The 17789-nt window shown below is 48.5% G+C and overlaps 1 protein-coding gene across 2 annotated transcripts in view; it reads left to right on the top strand.

Annotated features, from left to right (window-relative positions):
• Positions 1-17789, top strand: part of BRWD3 (bromodomain and WD repeat domain containing 3) — a 993456-nt gene that overhangs the window by 764376 nt on the left and 211291 nt on the right. Inside the window, exon 35 of one of the 2 annotated variants that reach the window (XM_069212579.1) lies at positions 3623-3763. In XM_069212579.1, the coding sequence (XP_069068680.1) occupies positions 3623-3763 (141 nt within the window). The remainder of the gene's footprint in view (positions 1-3622; positions 3764-17789) is intronic. The other variant, XM_069212580.1, reaches the window with a different exon arrangement.

The following is a 17789-nucleotide window of genomic DNA, read 5'->3' as shown; positions in this document are numbered from 1 at the left end:
CTTGGGAGTCTGACCCAAGAGTAAGGGGAACAAGAAGTATGTACACAGACTCAGATCTCACCTTTGTGTTCTTCAGATGTCAAATAGCTATCACATGAAAAGCACCTGTGGCCTCAGACTTTAGAAACTGGTTGGGTACACTGTTGACACGGACACTGGCTGAATCTGATGTGCTGGCTGGAGTTTGCACTAAAAGTCTGCAGACATGGGATGTTGAGATACATAGACTTGACAGAATCCCTATGAATACCTAGCAATAACAGACTATAGGGGCACTGGTTTAGTGAAAGGTGCGTTACACAGGGATGGAAAGCCTGATGTGACTTTACATACTGGCGCCATCCAAATACTACCCCTTCCCTTCTCCCCACATTCCCCAGCTAAATGATGACTCTCATACTATGAGGCCTGAGGTAAATACTATCACCTACTGTTTCCCCCGTGCACACAAAACCCCCTCCTCTGAGCACTGGTTGGACGACTCCACCCAAGCCCCTCCACCATGATAAATGTTAGAATTCACACTCAAGACAGGGGTGGACGTGAAATATTGTGTTGACTCCACTGGATGTTTTATAGTTTTGTGTGTTTGACTATACAGTATGAGACTCTAATGTATATTAGAACATTGGAATGCTGGGGGCTCCATTGAAAACAATGGAGTGCTGCGGGCTTTTACTGGCCGGTAAAAGCCCGCAGCGCCAACATTCCAATGTTCGCTTTGTTCACAGCAACAGCTGTGAACAAAGCCTCACGGAGCCCGAGGGGATTTTAATCCCCTCCGGCTCCGTGAACATTATTTTTTTTTTTTAATAGAACATTCTGCCCTGAGTGGCAGAATGTTCCAATAGCCTTAGAACCCGCCGTAGCAGGCTCTACTGGCTATTAAAGTCCCTCTCCCTTGTTAAATGCCCTCGCCTTCGGCTCGGGCATTTAACGCGGGGAGCGGGCCTTTAATAGCCGGTAGAGCCTGCTACGGCGGGTTCTAAGGCTATAATGTGCATAGCATGCTGCTATGAGGACTCATATTGTTTGGTACTATTTTGTATGCAATAATCAAATTAAATGAATATGAATAAAAATTATTTTACGTGGACAGAACACAAGCTTTGAGAACAAACGAGGAACTATTCATAGTATATATGAGGAAAATGAAAGGAAATGCAGTAAATAAGAGTTTGTTCTCCAAATGGTTAATCCTGTGCATCAAAATGTGCTGTGCTCTGGCACACAAAGAACCACCAAAAGATATTGAAGCCCATTCCACCAGAGCCAGTTCCTCTACTACTTACTGGCAACAGAAGTACCAGTAGTGGGCATCAGTAAAGCGGTGACCTGGACTTCACTCTCCTCTTTTGTGAAGCATTAATGTGAGGAAGGAAGGCCTTATCGCATGTTCTGTCTTTCAGGATATTTTGATATAGCCAGCCATGCACTCATCCCCTCACTGGGTACTGCTTGGGAGGTCTATTGAAAGGGTGAGGAAGCTGCAGGTAGAAGTATCCATCAAAAGCAAAAGTTACTTACCTTTGGTAATGCTGTTGCTGGTCGATACTCTACCTACCTGAAGATTACTCCCTGACCCACTCTCCTCCCTGTTACATTGCTGGTTATTCCATATATCCTCTTGATGTAGTTCCAACATAGTCAGAAATACTGCACCTGTCTTCCTGATGTTAGTCTCATCAGTTAGGGTCGAAGATGACTAAGAAAGAGGTTGGAAACTGATGTAAGCATGCTTGCAGTTGGTGCGCTTTGTGGCTTCAGTGACATCCCAGGAATGCCATGTGTTGCACCCCTTATTGGTCCAGAGAGCTATTGAAGTGTTTCTGGATCCATACTCGAGCCAGGGATATTGAAAAGATTAAGAATCTGCAGGTAGATAGAGTTCCCACCAGAAAGATTGCTTCTAAAGGTAAGTAACATTTGTTTTGGGTTGTCTGGCTATGCTTTTACGTTGGAACATCTCCTTCCGCTGACAGCCTTAATTTTCTAATGTATCTTTTTTCATAATTGTTTCAAACTAAGCTTCCTCCACAGAAATGCTTCTGAAGTTACTTCACAGAATCTGTGGGGAGATTGGGCACTCCCTTTAATGATATAAAAAAAAAAACACTAGGACAGACAGTTGTACCAATGCCACAGAAGCAAAGCTAGTTTTTATTTAAGTATTATATGTGTATTCCCTCTGAACTTTCTGCTGAACATTTTTTCACTTAAAGAACTAAGAGCATTTACTGCCAGCTTCTTCAAAATTGAGCCGGACAAGCTTTAAAGTAACGAATGAAGTAAGAAATGAATGTCAGCTATACTTAAGAGAACTCACAGCCTCTAACTCTTATAAAAATGCAGACCTTGGATGTGTTTTCAGATATGCTGTATCATCTTTCCACATTTCAGTCAAAGGGCAGGCCCGAGGCTCCAAAGTTCCTACATAATTTCGCCAGCTATCAGGCTTCACAGGCACCTCAGTGATTTGGTGTAGAGAACTGTCAAATTTGTGGATCGATCATCGGTTAGTCTGCGAAACCGTGAGGAAGAATGGGCCACTGAAAACACTTGGTAGAATGTGATTACAGTTGCTTATCTAACCTCATCACTATATTGTTCAGAATAACTGTCTCAACATGCTCTGGTGCCACTTTCATTGCTTTTGTGAAACCTTGGTTGAGTGCAGAATACATAGAACTCTTCTTTGGCACCGTATTAGTTATACATGTAGAATATAAATGTTTGAGTAGCTGTTTTGTGTCTTTGTAACATACATTATTTTTTTCAAGTATCTCTCATAGACTTCACAATTATGGGCCTGTTTTAATTGTGGCATTAAAACATTCAGAACGAAAACCTTAAAATAAAAACACTCTCCCTCCTCTCTTTCTCTCTTCTTTCTTTCTCTCGGTCTTCCAGTCCTCTTCGTCTGTTGGTCTGTAAAGTCATCATTCACATGCGCTTCCACCCACCACAGCATATGGCAATGTGTCATCCCATTTCAGCCATTGGCTCTCTTGTACTATGAGCGATGTCATTTGTACTGATCACATCACTTCAGTGACAGGCCAGATGGGCCAATATTCCACTTTGCCAAAGCTTTTTCATTTTGGTAGACTTATTTATGTTTTTAGTCATCCTTGTGTAGCTTCAGGTTACAGTAATTCACTAGTAACTTTTCTTTGCACCAGTATCTGGAAACATATTGTCACTATGGCTACGCAACAACATGTTTTCTTTTTTTGCTTGGTTTTTCAAATTTTGTGGCATACAATTTCATTAAAAAATAATTCAAAACATTGACAATCACTCTAGCTTATAAAAGCCCTAGGCCTGTTAGCTTTTTTAATGCTTGTTAAATTTTCTATTGCTTGAGTTGTGCCACAGAAAGGTAAAGGTTTCTTACACCAGATCCAAAAAGAAAACATTTTTATTTGTGTTACTTGCCCTTCAAGAACACACTCTTTTACTTTGTTTTAATAATTTATAATTCTGTGTCTATTTGCACACATATTCTTATCTTTTTTGGATGTGTGTCCAAATGTTAGTTTTTATAAATGTTTGAAATATCAGTGTAGCTGGTGTATTTTTTGTTTGTTTTGTGTTGACCCAGTTCTTTTAAAAATTGCAGGTAAAGCAACGGGCAAAAAATAAGTCCTTAAGAGCAAATCCTGACGATTGGAAAAACCAGTGTAAAGAATTGTTAAATCTTATATATGAACGAGAAGATTCTGAACCCTTCCGACAACCAATCAATGGTACCTCCTTTCCTGTACGTACATCTATGTTTGTAATTATTTTCAATATTCTGTTATTCATTATTTTATTTTTTTTATATTTTTTGCACTCTGCCTCACTCTGAGTTAGAGTTTAAAGCCAAACTTGCCTTTGTAAATCTTATTGTGTTGTAGTACATTTTGGAAAAAAAACTTCTTGTAGGAAGGTGGATTTATATGGTGCATTAAAAAGAAGTATGCAGGGAGTCCAGTGGATCCCCAATTGTTTTATAGAGGCAAAAGTAAATAATACTAACGCTCTCTTTTGTGGTAGTGTGGGCGAGCAGTTAGGCTTAGTAGAGGGCAGTTTTAGGACGCTGAGAGAGCTAGTCTACACAGAGCCCAGGGGTTCCCCTTAGAGGTTGATAGTAGCAATAAAGGATAATACTAATGCTCTACTTGTGGTAGTGTGGTTGAGCAGTTAGGCTTATCAGAGGGTAGTGTTAAGCACTGATTGTACACACACAGGCAATAAATGGGAACACACACTAAAAGACTAAACTCCAAGCCAATAGGTTTTTATATAGAAAAATATTATTTTCTTAATTTATTTTAGAACAAGATTCAGAATTCATGTAAGTACATCAATTGTAAGGTACTTGGCATAGGTAAATATAGAACTTTGAATTAAAACAGTAATGTACACAGTTTTGGCAAAAATGGCAATACGCTATTTTAAAAGTGGACACAGTGCAAAAATCAACAGTTCCTGGGGGGAGATAAGTATTTGTTAGTTTTTCCGGTAAGTAAAGCACTTACAAGTTCAGTCTCCCAGGCATAGGTAGCCCACCGTAGGGGGTTCAAGGCAACCCCAAACACCCAGCACCAACAACACAGAGCTGGTCAGGTGCAGAGGTCAAAGTAGGGCCCAAATAGAATAGACGCCTATGGAGACGGGGTGCTCTGGTTCCAGTCTGCTGGCAGGCAAGTACCTATGTACTCAGGGATCAGACCAGGGCGGTTTGGTACAGCACTGGGGGGGTCCCAAGTAGGCACACAAAGCACACCTTTAGTGGCACAGGTGCGGCCGGGTGCAGTGGCAAACAAGGCATCAGGTTTGTAACTGAAATCAATGGAGAGACCCGGGGGTCACTCTGGAAATGCAGGCAGGGCACAGGGGGGCTTCGCGGGCCAGCCACCGACTGGGCAAGGATGAGGGCCGCCTGCTGGTCACTCCTACACCGGTAGTTGGTTTCCCTTGGGCCTGGAGGCTGCAGGTGCAGTGCTTCTTCCAGGCATCAGGTTCTTTACCTGGCAGTCGCGGTCAGGGGAAGCCTCTGGATTCTCTCTGCAGGCGTTGCTGTGGAGGTGCAGGGAGGTTGTCTCAGGGTGTCCACGTCATGGGAGTCACCTGGGGGTCCTCTCTGCAGTGTTAGTTCTTCTGGACACGACCCAGGGGCATGGGTGCAGAGTGTTCAGAACTCACGCTTCCGGAGTGAGGCTGGAGTCCCTTTAAAGATGGTTTCTTTGTTACTGTTTTGGACAGAGCCGCTGTCCACGGGAGTTTCTTGGTCCTTTGGTTGCAGGGCAGTCATCTGAGTCCTCAGAGGTCGCTGGTGCCGCTGGATGCATCACTGTGCAGGCTCTTTGAGTCTGGAGACAGGCGCGTAGGGCTGGGGCCAAGTCAGTTGTCATCTCCGTCGTCTCTGCAGGGCTTTCAGGTCAGCAGACCTTCTTGTTGTAGGTCATCTGGAATCTGTTTTCCTGGATTCAGGGTCGCCCCTCAATACTCAGTTTAGGGGGGTGTTTAGGGCCTGAGGGCAGTCGCCAATGGCTAATGTCCCTAGGGGTGGCCACACCCTCCTTGTGCCTCCTCCCTGTGGGGATGAGGGCACATCCCTTATCCTATTGGGGGAAATCCTCCAAAGCAAGCTGGAGGATTTTCTAAGGCAGGGGTCACCTCAGCTCAGGACACCTTAGGGGCTGTCCTGGCTGGAGGGTGACTCCTCCTTGTTTCTCTCATTATCTCCTCTGGACTTGCCACCAAAGGTGGGGCTGTGTCCGGGGACGGGGGGCATCTCCACTAGCTGGAGTGCCCTGGGGCATTGTAACATGAAGCCTGAGCCTTTGAGTCTCACTGCTAGGTAAGCCAGTTCCTGCAGGGGGGAGGTGTGAAGGACCTCCATCCAGTGCAGGCTTTGTTTCTGGCCTCAGAGAGCAGAAAGGCTCTCACCCCATGGGTTCAAAAACTCGTCTCAGTGGCAGGCTGGCACAGACCAGTCAGTCCTGCACTGAAGGGGGTAAAATACAGGGGACATCTCTAAGAGTCTCTCTGTGTGCAATTTGTAATAAATCCAACACATGCATCAGTGTGGGTTTATTATTCTGATAAGTTTGATACCAATCTTCCCAAGTATTCAGTGTAGCCATTATGGAACTGTGGAGTTCTTTTTGACAAACTCACAGACCATATACTTAATATGGCTACCCTGCACTTACAGTGTCTAAGAATGGACTTAGACACTTTAGGGGCATAGTGCTCATGCAGCTATGCCCGCACCTGTGGTATAGTGTACCCTGCCTTAGGGCAGGGTGCACACTATCACAAATAGAGCATTAGTATTATCTATTATTGCCTCTGTCAAATCTGTTGGGGAACCCCTGGACTCTGTGCACGCTATCTCTCACTTTGAGATAGTATATACAGAGCCAGCTTCCTACAAACGTCCTACTGGGAACCTGGTCCAAACCCAGCACAGGGGCTCCTGTTAATAGGACGATTGCCAGCTGCCATCGGCCTGCACCAAATGACCTAAATTTCCTTATCCAACACCCTATGCCTGAGAGCTTTGTCATCCAGGCTTCATGATCCTTTGGTGCATTCCCTGTCACTCCCGTAGACAGGGATTCAAAAAGACTGGACAATTTAGGGAAGAAGATCTTTTCTTCTGCCAATATAGTGAACACCGCATGCCTTTTGGGCCGATATTCCCTTACTTTCTGGGATACGGTTGCGCAAGTGCTGCCTCAAGTTCGTGAAGAGGCCGGGAATGTTCTCTCCCAAACCATGGCAGATGGGAGAGACGTGGGCAAGTTCATGATGTTTTGCGGACTGGATACAACCGACTCACTGAGCAGATCAGTTGTATCGATGGTGGCATTGAGAAACCACACCTAGTTGAGGACGTCTAGCTTTTCGGGGGATGTCCAGCAATCTTTGATGGACATGCCCTTTGATAGCACTCATCTCTTCGTAGACAAGGCGGACTCAACACTTTAAGGATTCCCGGCTACGGCTTGGTCCCTTGGTCTCGCAGCTGCTTCTCGCCCCCCTCAGTCCGCCTCTCACTTTTTTCGTGAGTACGGAAAGGGCATCCAACAGCGTCAATTTCCACTGGGCCACCCACCTGTGCATGCTGTACAGCCCCCTGTGCGGACGCAAGATCCAACGACCTCGTGGATCAGGAAGTCAGCGGGCCTCCCATTCCACCCCGTCCCCCTCCTCTGCCTCTAAACCTTCATAGTCCATTGGGACATCCGGGACCAGTTGTTGGCAGGATTCGCCATCAACTGCCCCACTAGGAATCCATTACCACGGACAGGTGGGTTTTACAGGTACCGAAGGGGCTAGTCCCTCCCCTTCAAGACTTCTCCTCCAGCCATACCACCATCATTTGATCATCTATCGGAGGATAATTTGGCACTTCTCTGCGAGGAAGTTAAGGCTCTCCTGGCTAAGGGAGTCATAGAGAGAGTCCCTGTGCCAGAAGTAGGTATAATACTGATGTTTCAGCCTCTATCCTGGATTTCAGTGAGAATGATTCTGAGGCTACTGGGCCTCATGGCCTTCTGCATCCTGCTGGTCCGACATGCCATATGGCATGTGCGGGCTCTGCAGTGGGACCTGAAGTTCCAGTGGGTGCAGCTTCAGGGGAATCTCCCAACATGGTTCAGATCTTGGAGGAAACTGTGAAAGACCTGCAGTGGTGGTTGTCAAATACAGATTGGGTCAACGGCAGATTTCTCTCCCATCCCCAACCAGATCTCACAATAGTGACAGATGCATCACTCCTGGGATGGGGTGGCTACATGGGATAGGGGGAGATCAGAGGCCTCTGGTGTCTGGCGATGTCTGGACTCCACATCAACCTGTTGGAGCTACAGGCGATCCGACTTGCATTGAAAGTATTCCTTCCCTCTCTCAAAGGGAAAGTGGTGCAGGTGTTCAACGACAACACCACGCCATGTGGTATTGCAACAAGCAGGGCAGAGTGGGGTCGTGGACCCTTTGTCAAGAGGCTCTTCGCCTCTGGACATGGCTGGGATGCCAGGGCATTTCCCTGGTGGTTCACCATCTGGCGGGCTCTCTGAACGTCAGAGCAGACAAACTCAGCTGTCAAGGCATAGTCGACTACGAATGGCATCTCCATCCAGAGGTGGCACAAAGGTCTTGTTCCGCAGTGGGGAGAGCCTTGGTTAGATCTGTTTGCCTCTGCAGAGAACGCACAATGTCAGCTGTTTTGCGCACTGGAGTTTCCAAGGTGGCACTCGCTCGGTGTGGACCTCAGGCCTCCTGTACGCCCTCTGCCAATACCACTTCTGCCCAGGTTTCTGAAGAAGATCAGGCAAGACCAGGCCCATGTAATCTTGGTGGCTCCGGACTGGTCACGAAGAGTCTGGTATCCCGAGCTATTGAGCAAGGCCACAGATCCTACGATCAGACTGCCCTTTCGGGAGGATCCTGTGTCGCAGCAGCAGGGGACGGTTATCCATCCGAACCTTTCCAGTCTTCCCTCCTCGCGTGGAGATTGAGCAGTGACAGTTGACGGCATTTGACCTTCCTCCCGAAGTCTGTAATGTCATCTTGGCAGCCAGGCGTCCATCCACCAAAATGGTATATGCCTGTCATTTGAATACATTTTGGGGCATAATGTATCAACATATCTGTTGATCCCCCTTCTCTGTACCTTTCTCAGAGGTTCTACTCTTTATTCTCTCTCTTGCCCAGCAGGGATCTGCTCTGGGCACCCTCAAGGGATATTTGTCTGCCATCTCTGCCTTCTCACGGCTGCCAGACCAACCTTCTCTTTTCAAATCTCCCATTGTTGGGAGGTTTCTTAAAGGCCTTCTGACCCCTGTAACGCCGCTAAATCTTGTATTTAAGGGCTTCCCTGAACCCAGGTCACCTGATTCCCGGTGACCTACAAGAAGAAGGACTGCTAAGCTTAAACCCCCAGCACAGAAGAAGGAAGACGAAAACTGCTTTGGTCCCAGCCCTACCAGCCTGCCTCCTGCTTCAAATAACCTGCAAAAACACCAGCGACTCGACCAGTGGGCCAAGCGACCTCTGCCAACTCCAGAGGACTGTCCTGCAACCAAAAGAACCAAGAACTACAGAGGTCAGCGGCTCTGTCTGAAGAAACCTACAGCTAAAGACTCCCACCTCAGTCCAGATGCTTGAGTCTTGACTCCTGTGCACCCGACGCCCACGGCTCATGTCCAGGTGGTCCACCCAGCAAGAGAGGGTGCCCAGGCGATTGTGAGCAGGTGCCTACTCTGGGTTGACGTCTCCACTCCTCCACGACGACGCCTGCAGAGAGAATCCCGAGGACCCCCTGACCGAGAAACTCCGGACGAAAATTTCTGACGCCTAAGAACACTCTGCACCCTCAGCCATCAGGACTTAGAGAACCTGACCCCTGGTGCCTCATTGTTCAGGAGGCAGCCCTCCTCCTTGTCCGATTGGTGGTGTGGCCGAGATACCCGTCTGGACCTCGTCTGCAGCCTCCGAGTGACCCCCGGGGTCTTCTCATAGACCAGCATGGGAAACCCGACGTCCTGTTTGCGCCCTGCACCCGGCCACCCCTGTGCTGCTGAGGGTGTGTGTTTGCTGCCTACTTGTGGCCCCTCCAGTGCTCTTCTAATCCCCCCTGGTCTGCCATCTGAGCCACGGATACTTAGCTGCACGGAGGTCTGATTCTGAGTACCCCATGCCTCCATAAAAGCCCATGTAAAATTTGCTCAACTTTGACCTCTGCACCTGGCCGACCCAGTGTTGCTGGTGGTGGGTGTTTGGTGTTAACTTGAACCCCAACCGGTGGACTTTCTAAAACCCGGAGACTGAGACTGTAAGTGTTGTACTTACCTGGAAACAGATCCAACTTTACTTCCCCCCAGGAACTGTTTTAAAAATGCTGTGTCCATTTTAAAAATAGCTTTCTGCCAATAATTCAAAAACTGCACTACTTACCTATTTCAAGCAAAGTACTGTTGATTACTGTGTGAGAGACCAAACTTTTAAGGTACGTACCTGCAACTTGAATCTTGTGGTTCCAAAAATAAACTAAGAAAATATATTTTTGCAATATAAAAACTATTGGTCTGGAGTTAAGTCATTGAGTGTATTTTCTGTGTGTACAAAAAATGCTTTGCACTACCCTCTGTTAAGCCTAACTGCCGGACCACACTACCACAAAGAGAGCATTAGTATTATCTACTTCGGCCTCTGTTAAGCCTCTGGGGAATCCCTGAACTCTGTGCACACTATATCTCACTTTGATATAGTATATAGTGAGCCAGCTTCCTACAGGTTGCCTACCTTTAGGATGACTACACCCTCTATATGACCCCTTCCGGTGGGAAGTGGGCATAACCCTCACGCTAGAATGCTTATTCAGTCCAAAACAAGATGGAAGAATTTGAAAAGTCTTGTCCACATTACTAGTCCACTTTAGGGATGGGTCTAGCATAATGTGGGTACACCTTCTAATCTTACAAATTTTCCCATCTGTCTTGCAGCCAAGAAGCGGGGTCAGGACAGTGGGGTGGTCATCTCCATCCGGAGAGACCTGGGTCGTATAACAGAGGCAGCTAGGCCTTTGAAGCTTCCTTCCCTGGAATGCACATCCTGCATGGAGGAGGTGTGAACACCTCTGCCCAGAGGTGAATTTGTTCCTGGTCTTTGAGAGGGTAGGCTCTTACCTCAGGAGGTCATAAATGTATCTATGGTGGCTGGACTGGTTGATTCTAGCAGTTGGTAGGCGTTTTAGGGGGTACCTCTAAGGTGCCCACTGGGTTTATGTATTAATAAAGCCATCACTGTAATCACTAAGGGTTCATTAATATGAGATGTTTGATACCAAACAACCCTATGTTCAGAGAAGCCATAATCTAGCTAGAAAACTCATACTGACCAGTGTCCAGCACAAGTACTTAAAATGGCTTCCCTGTCAACTTACTATGTACTAAGAATCGACAAAGACATATCAGGGACATGACTGCTCATAAAGATATGTCCTCGTGTGTGATATAATGCACCCTTCCTTAGGGCTGGAAAGCCTTCTGTAGGGGTGACTTTCAGATATCATATGCACTTTTATCTGGACCAAGACACACAGCCTGCAATGCCAGCACTGTGTGTTTTGTGAGGGGTCCCTTAGATTGGCACAATTCATGCTGCAGCCCTTAGGGACCTTCTTTAGCACCCGAGACCTTAGATACCAGCGGAACTATTTACTAGGGACTTGCACAGGGTGCTAAAGGGTGTCATAACGGGGGGGAAACAACTGTACCGTTTTGGGAAAGAGATCCTGCACTGGGGACCTGGTTAGCAGGAACCCACTGCCCTTTCATTTAAAATCACATCATGTACCAGGCATACAGTGGAGGTTTACCAATTCAGCAAGCATTTGCAATGCAATAGGTCTCACATTTGCTTGAGTTAGAGCAATTGGCATTGTAAATTCATAACTGAACTTTTCTTGCCACATAAATGTGTCGACCCTGCCTCATACTTTCTTCTTTTCAGTCAGTGTAATAAAGATGTTAAGTTGGCCTGAATTACGGTCATAATTGTAATAGGGGAGATTATTAAACCTTTATCAGAAATAAACTTTTGGCATTAGACTGTAATGCTTCAAACAGTGCCTAGAGGGTTTCATAACAAAAATGTAATTGGTAAGAAACATGATCCTGTAACCATATTATTAGCCCCTAGAGGGGATAGCCCCATACAAAAAACAAGGGAAATTAATATAGTGTAACCATATACTTAGCCTCTAGAGAGCGTTTTAGGGCTAGCAGGCCTTCTGCAATGCTATTACAAACAAGCACTTTAAAACAACACTTCTTCCAGCTGTAAAACAAAAGTTGTAGCCATGAGAAAGCTTAAAAGACACTGAATGGTGAGAGGGATTATTATTTTGGGGTCCCCACTAACCTAGTGCAGGGACTCAGACATGATGTAGATAGAGTGGACCACCACAGGTTGAGTTATGAGCAAAAATGTTTTGTAAAAGTAATGCCCTGCAGTTTTTGTGCCCTGAATATTATAATATGTTGACTGCCACACTCAGAACAACCCATACGGAACACCAAAATAAAAATAGTATTTGGAAGAAACATGGCCATGTAACCATACACTCAGCCCTTAGAGAGCATAACCACATGAAAAAAACAATGGGAGGAAGTAATGCAGTATAAACATATTTTTAGTCCCTAATGGGAATGGTAAATTACACAAGTTCAAGGCTAGCAGGACTATTGCAATGATATTATAAACAAATCCTATAAAACATACCTTCTCCCAGCTGTAAAACAAAAGTTCCAGCCACGAGAACGCTTAAAAAGATAATGAATGGCAGTAAGTGGTTATTATTTTGGGGGTACCCAATAGCCTAGTGTGGGGACCCAAAAAGGATATAGACAGAAGGAGCACGTTGCCGTGAATGTTTTGGTTGTGGTCCCACTGTCCTAGGGCTACCACAGGCTGAGTTATGAGCAAAAATGTTTTGTAAAAGTAATACCCTAAGTAGGGTGTTCAATTCGCGGAACCACGCTGATGGGATCAGTAGTGGCAAATTAGCGAAGTAGTAGAGAAGGCGGGGGAGCATGATCATTTTAGATAACGCTATTCTGGCCATTATCGTCAACTTCAAGGATCGCCAGAACCAGACCGAAGCCCTTAAGGAGCGGAGTGCCCTACCGAGGTTACCATCCCGGAGATCTCCCATATCATGGAATACTTGTATGCCCAGATACTTGAAAGTCTGTGGGGCCAGATCACATCCCCGGGGCATGTTACAGAACGTTCGTAACTTGGTAGTATGGGGAACACTAATGTTTTGCCTCGGTTAAGGCGTAGCCCTGACAGTGTCCCGAAATCTACCAGGTTCCTCAAGGCCCACGGGAGTCCACTCACCCCGTCCCTAAGGTAAATGAGTATATCGTCGGCATATAATGAGACAACATGCTCAGATTGTCCCCATTCTACTCCCTTGCCCGTGCCATCCCGTCGCAGCCGGGTCGCCAAGGGCTCTATGGCCAGGGCGAATAACAGTGGGGACAAGGGGCATCCCTGTCTAGTTCCCCTGTATATTGGGTATGTGTCAGATATTGTCCTGCCCGTCTTTACCCTTGCCAGTGGAGACGCGTATAACAAGTCCACCCATTTTACCCATCCCTCCCCCAGGCCCATTCTGAGCATCACGGCCCTTAAGTAGTCCCACCTGATCGAGTCAAAGGCCTTCTCAAAGTCCACCGCGAGCAACACTCCCGATGGGGGTTTCTCTAAACTGGGCATATGCAGAACAGCGAAAAGTCGCCTCAAGTTCAGGGAGGTACTACAATTCGGGACAAAACCGTTCTGGTCTGTGTGCACGAGTGTGGGCACGTGACAGAGCAAACTGTTGGCCATGATCTTATTGAGAATTTGTAAATCGCTGTTCAGTATTGACAAGGGGCAGAAGTCGGTCACCGACACTTCCTTGGATTTTGTCTTGGGGAGTGGGACCACCAAAGCCTCCCTCAGGGTACCCGGCAGCTCCCCATGGTGTAATGCTTCCGTATACATTTCCACTAACTGGGGGGCCAGCAGTGTCGTATATTTTTTATAAAAATCCATGGGTAGGCCGTCCGTTCCCAGGGTCTTCCCAGAGGCTAGTTGCGATATGGCCTCACTGACCTCCTCCAACGTCACTGGTCCGCCCAGACTATCCCTCTCTTCTATCGGCAAAGTCGTCAGTGGGGTCTGTTGTAGAAAACTATCAAAGGCTTCCGCTCCAAGCTCACCAGGCCTCCCATACAGGTGAGTGTAATATTCCTTGAATGCATTATTTATAGGGCCCGGTCTAAGTCTATGCAGCCCCTCCTTATCCAGCACACTCGTAATGGGCTCACTGTCCCCCCCGGCCTCACCAACCACGCTAGCATTTTCCCTGATCTACCCTGCTCTGATTGTAATGATGCAAAATATTTTTGCATATTGTGGCATCTGAGTTGTTCTTCAACCTGAGAGTGGGCTCTCCGGGCACGGTTACATTCCTTGTTCTCCTGCGCGTCCGTTCCCTGTCTCAGTTCCCCCTCGTGTATTTTCTTCTCTAGGTTAGTCAGATCCCTTTCGAGTGTACGTCTCACCCCGACCGACTGTCCCAGACAATAACCTCTTGTCAACACTTTAAGTGTTTCCCTCTCCGTGGATCTAGAGGAGGTAGATCCTTTATTAAACTTAATATGGTCTGCCAGGTGCAGTCGCAGAGCGTCTCTATACGCCTGATCCTCAAGTGCCGCAGGAGCCAGTCTCCATGACGGGATGGGGGGCCTGTCCTCTGTCACCCTCCATGTCAGTAGTAAGAGATTATGGTCTGATAGACTACGACCAAGATATTCAGAATGGGTCATTCCCCGTGCCAGGGTTGCTGTACATACCACTCTATCAATTCTGGTGTGGACCCGGTGGAGACCTGAATAGTACGAGTAATCTTTGTCATTCAAGTGTTGCTCCTGCCAGACGTCCACAAGCCCCCAGGAATCCAACCACTCACTCAGTTTTTTGGCTATCTTGCTTGTCACTGCCCCCTGTAGCGGCGGCGTGGACCTGTCCATGTTTGTGTCTAATACACTATTGAAGTCCCCCCGACTAGTAGTTCTCCTTTCCACTGGTGGGTAAGGTGGCTCGATAATCGCGTCATAAAGGGGACCTGGTCTTGATTAGGAGCGTATATACAGCTCAGGACAATCTGGGTGCCGTGTAGCTTCCCTTCCAGGATCACGAATCTGCCTTCGCGATCTATGTTGGATGAATCTACCTCGAAGGGGACCCCTGCTCGTACCCATATCATTACTCCCCTTGCGTATGCTGAATATTCCGTGGCAAACACCTGCCCCCTCCACCTGCGTCTCAACTTCTCCACCTCTCCAGTTGCTAAGTGAGTCTCTTGCAGCATTGCCACTTGTATGCCCCTTCTCTTTAGGTAAGAAAGTATTCTATGCCTTTTAGCTGGTGTACCCATCCCCCGGACGTTCCACGTTAGGAAGTTGTATTCTGCCATGTTGGTATTTCAGTCTGGTGATAACTTCCCTGTCCTACCCCAGTAGCCGACCCACCACTGCATTCTATCGGATACCTAATATAGTCAAGCCTCGTCTCCCACAGCGCCATCCTAACTTGCAATTGTAAATCCCAACTCCCCTTCCCCAGGGCACCTCTCAAACAGTAGGTTACCCAGAAAACTGTGCAACAGTGCAACTTATTCAGACTTTTAACTGCAGTTCTCGCCAGTCTGACTGAACGGGCGAGATTCCGGTCAGGGGGGCCATGTCCAGAGGGGCTTCATGTTCACCCGTTTCACCTTGCCCCAGGGCTCTCCTGTAAGCTTAGTTATCCAAGTTTGTCCGCTGTCTGCGGGGTTACCCTTGGAGCCCGCGCCGAGCAGCCCGAGCCCCCAGCCGAGGACATCACAGTGTAATTCGATTCTCCCCCAGAGCCCTCCGGGGGGGACCCTTCTCTGCTCACGCTGGCTGCCGCCTCGAATGCCGCCTTTCTGCCCTTTTCCTTTTGCGTCTGGGTTGGCGCCAGGCGGGGCGATTCCTGGGCCGCTGCCCTCCCGGGCCCCGGCGAGACCCACTCCCAGCCGGGCTCTCTCTCACATGCTGCCCCGGTTGGGTCCCATGGGCTTCCAGCCACTCTCACGCCTCCTCGGGGGATTGGAGAAATGCGGTCTTACCCTCCAGTATCACTCTTAGCCTGGCTGGATAAAGCGGAGAGTATTGGATCCCTTCTTCCCTTAGAGCCCTCTTAACTGCCATGAATGAGGCTCGCTTGTTCTGAACATCTAGAGTGAAATCCGGGAACAGCGTCACCTCCCCGTTCGCTACTTTAAACGGGCCCATCTCTCTGGCCCTCTGCAGAAGAATGTCTCTGTCTCTGTAGTGTAGTAATCTGACAATCACTACGCGGGGGCCTACCCGGGGCGAGAGGCCTCGCAGGCACCCGGTGCGCTCGTTCCAGTGTGTAGAAGGGGGGCAGACAACCAGGTGCCACAACCGTGCATAGCCATTTCTCAAGGAATTCCACCATATTTGCTCCCTCCGCCCCCTGCGGGAGGCCCACCACTCCGGTTTCTTTCCTCCGCGTCCTCAGCCCTTTGTTCTAGGCGTGCCACTCTGTCCGTGAGGAATGTCACCTCAGCCGTTAGGTCTTTTTGTTTCAGTGCAATTTCCGCCAGCGTGGTCTCCGTCTCTTTGACTCTGTCCGCCAATTTGTGATGATCTGCCCTCAAGAAACCCACTTCGACTGCGACCTGGTTGATGTCGTGCTGTAGCGTTGTCTTTGTGTCTTCGATTGCCCCTAGTATTTTGTCTAGGGTGTCCTGTACTTTAATTTGCGATGGGTCCTGCGGGTCCCCTCCTTTGTGCCCAGAGGGCGCCGCGGTGTCCATGACTCTGCTCTTGTGCCGGTTCGTGGGGGACATTGAGTATATGAGGGGTCGTGCCCCCGGGACCTGCGGCAGTGGTTAGACTGTTGTTGCGGACTCTTCTCCGCCCGTGGCCTCCGCTGTTGGCTCGATTCAGGCCGCACTGCAGCTTCCAGAAAGCATCACACCAGACCTCTGGGATACCACTCTGGCAGTCGCCAGCTTTCAGTGGGTCCCTTGTATGTTCTCCGGGGATGGGAGGTTCCCCGTTGCTGGTCCTCGGCCGTATGCCGCCCTCTTGCCCAGGCCAGCCCAACCGCACCTCTTCAAAGTGTGTGCAGGGGGTTGCACCCCTCTGAGTCTCACCAGGGCATCCTCGGGTCACCTCTTTGGTGAATTTACTTGGTGGTTCCCCAAGTGGGGCCCGTCAGGTCCCAATGAGGCGCCGTGGGCCGCCGTGCGGCTGCTCCCTCACTCCGCGCCTCTATCACCTCACCAGCGCCGTCCCTAGAATGTTGGTGCCCCACCCGGGCCCGCTCCAAGATCCTCCTTGTCCCGGTCTCTGGCTGCTCAATGGGGCACAGACTCTTACGCCGCCCCGGCCGTCACATTGCCCATTCAAGGGCCGTCAGTTCTTTTCCATGGCCCCAGGCTGGCAGGGCCGCCCAAATCCTCCTATACTAGATGTCGCAAACAATCTATGATGAACACTGGAGTTCCCTGTGAACAATAGCTATAATGCTCTGATTTTGGAGTCCACTTCCTTTGGGAGGGCTTTATTTTGCCGATACACAAAGCAACTCTCATCAGCGGCCAGAAGGTCATTTACAGAGGCCACAACAGTGTCATGTTCCATCAGAAGCTCTGGATAACGAGAAACAGATCGCTCTATACACAAAAAAGCGGCGCACAGGGGTGAGCACCTTCCAGCCTGCAGCCATAGTAGTTTCCTTCACTCTACTAGGAAGTGGGGCAATCTGGAACTTCAAAGCAGAGCACTGCTTGCCAGTCCAATGTCTTGTTAGGATGTTGGGAGAACGCAGATCAACCGTTTCATCATTTTGTGGTAGGGCTGGTGCCTTACAAGAGTCTATCTTGGTTCCAGCAGTAAGCCCCTCGTCCGGCACAAGGTCAAATGTAACTGCTTTGGCCTTCTTGTTGGTGTTTTTTATGATATCAAAGATAGTTTCTCGAAGCTCCTCTATCGGCACTGCTCCACAACGAACTGCTTGCTTATACAAGCCGATCACGTCAAAAGTGCCACAACGCTCCAACAGCCTGGCCTTACACATCCAGTATTTAGTGCCGCACCTACCTGTTCCGGGGCCACTCTTCTCTTTTTGGGCCGTGACTCCCCGGCGGCCAGGCCCGCTCCGGCACTCTCACGGTG

Source organism: Pleurodeles waltl, chromosome 2_1 (genome assembly GCF_031143425.1).
Source record: "Pleurodeles waltl isolate 20211129_DDA chromosome 2_1, aPleWal1.hap1.20221129, whole genome shotgun sequence".
NCBI lineage: Eukaryota > Metazoa > Chordata > Amphibia > Caudata > Salamandridae > Pleurodeles > Pleurodeles waltl.
The sequence above is the reverse complement of the archived record's forward strand: the minus strand, read 5'-3'. Positions and strand labels throughout refer to the sequence as shown.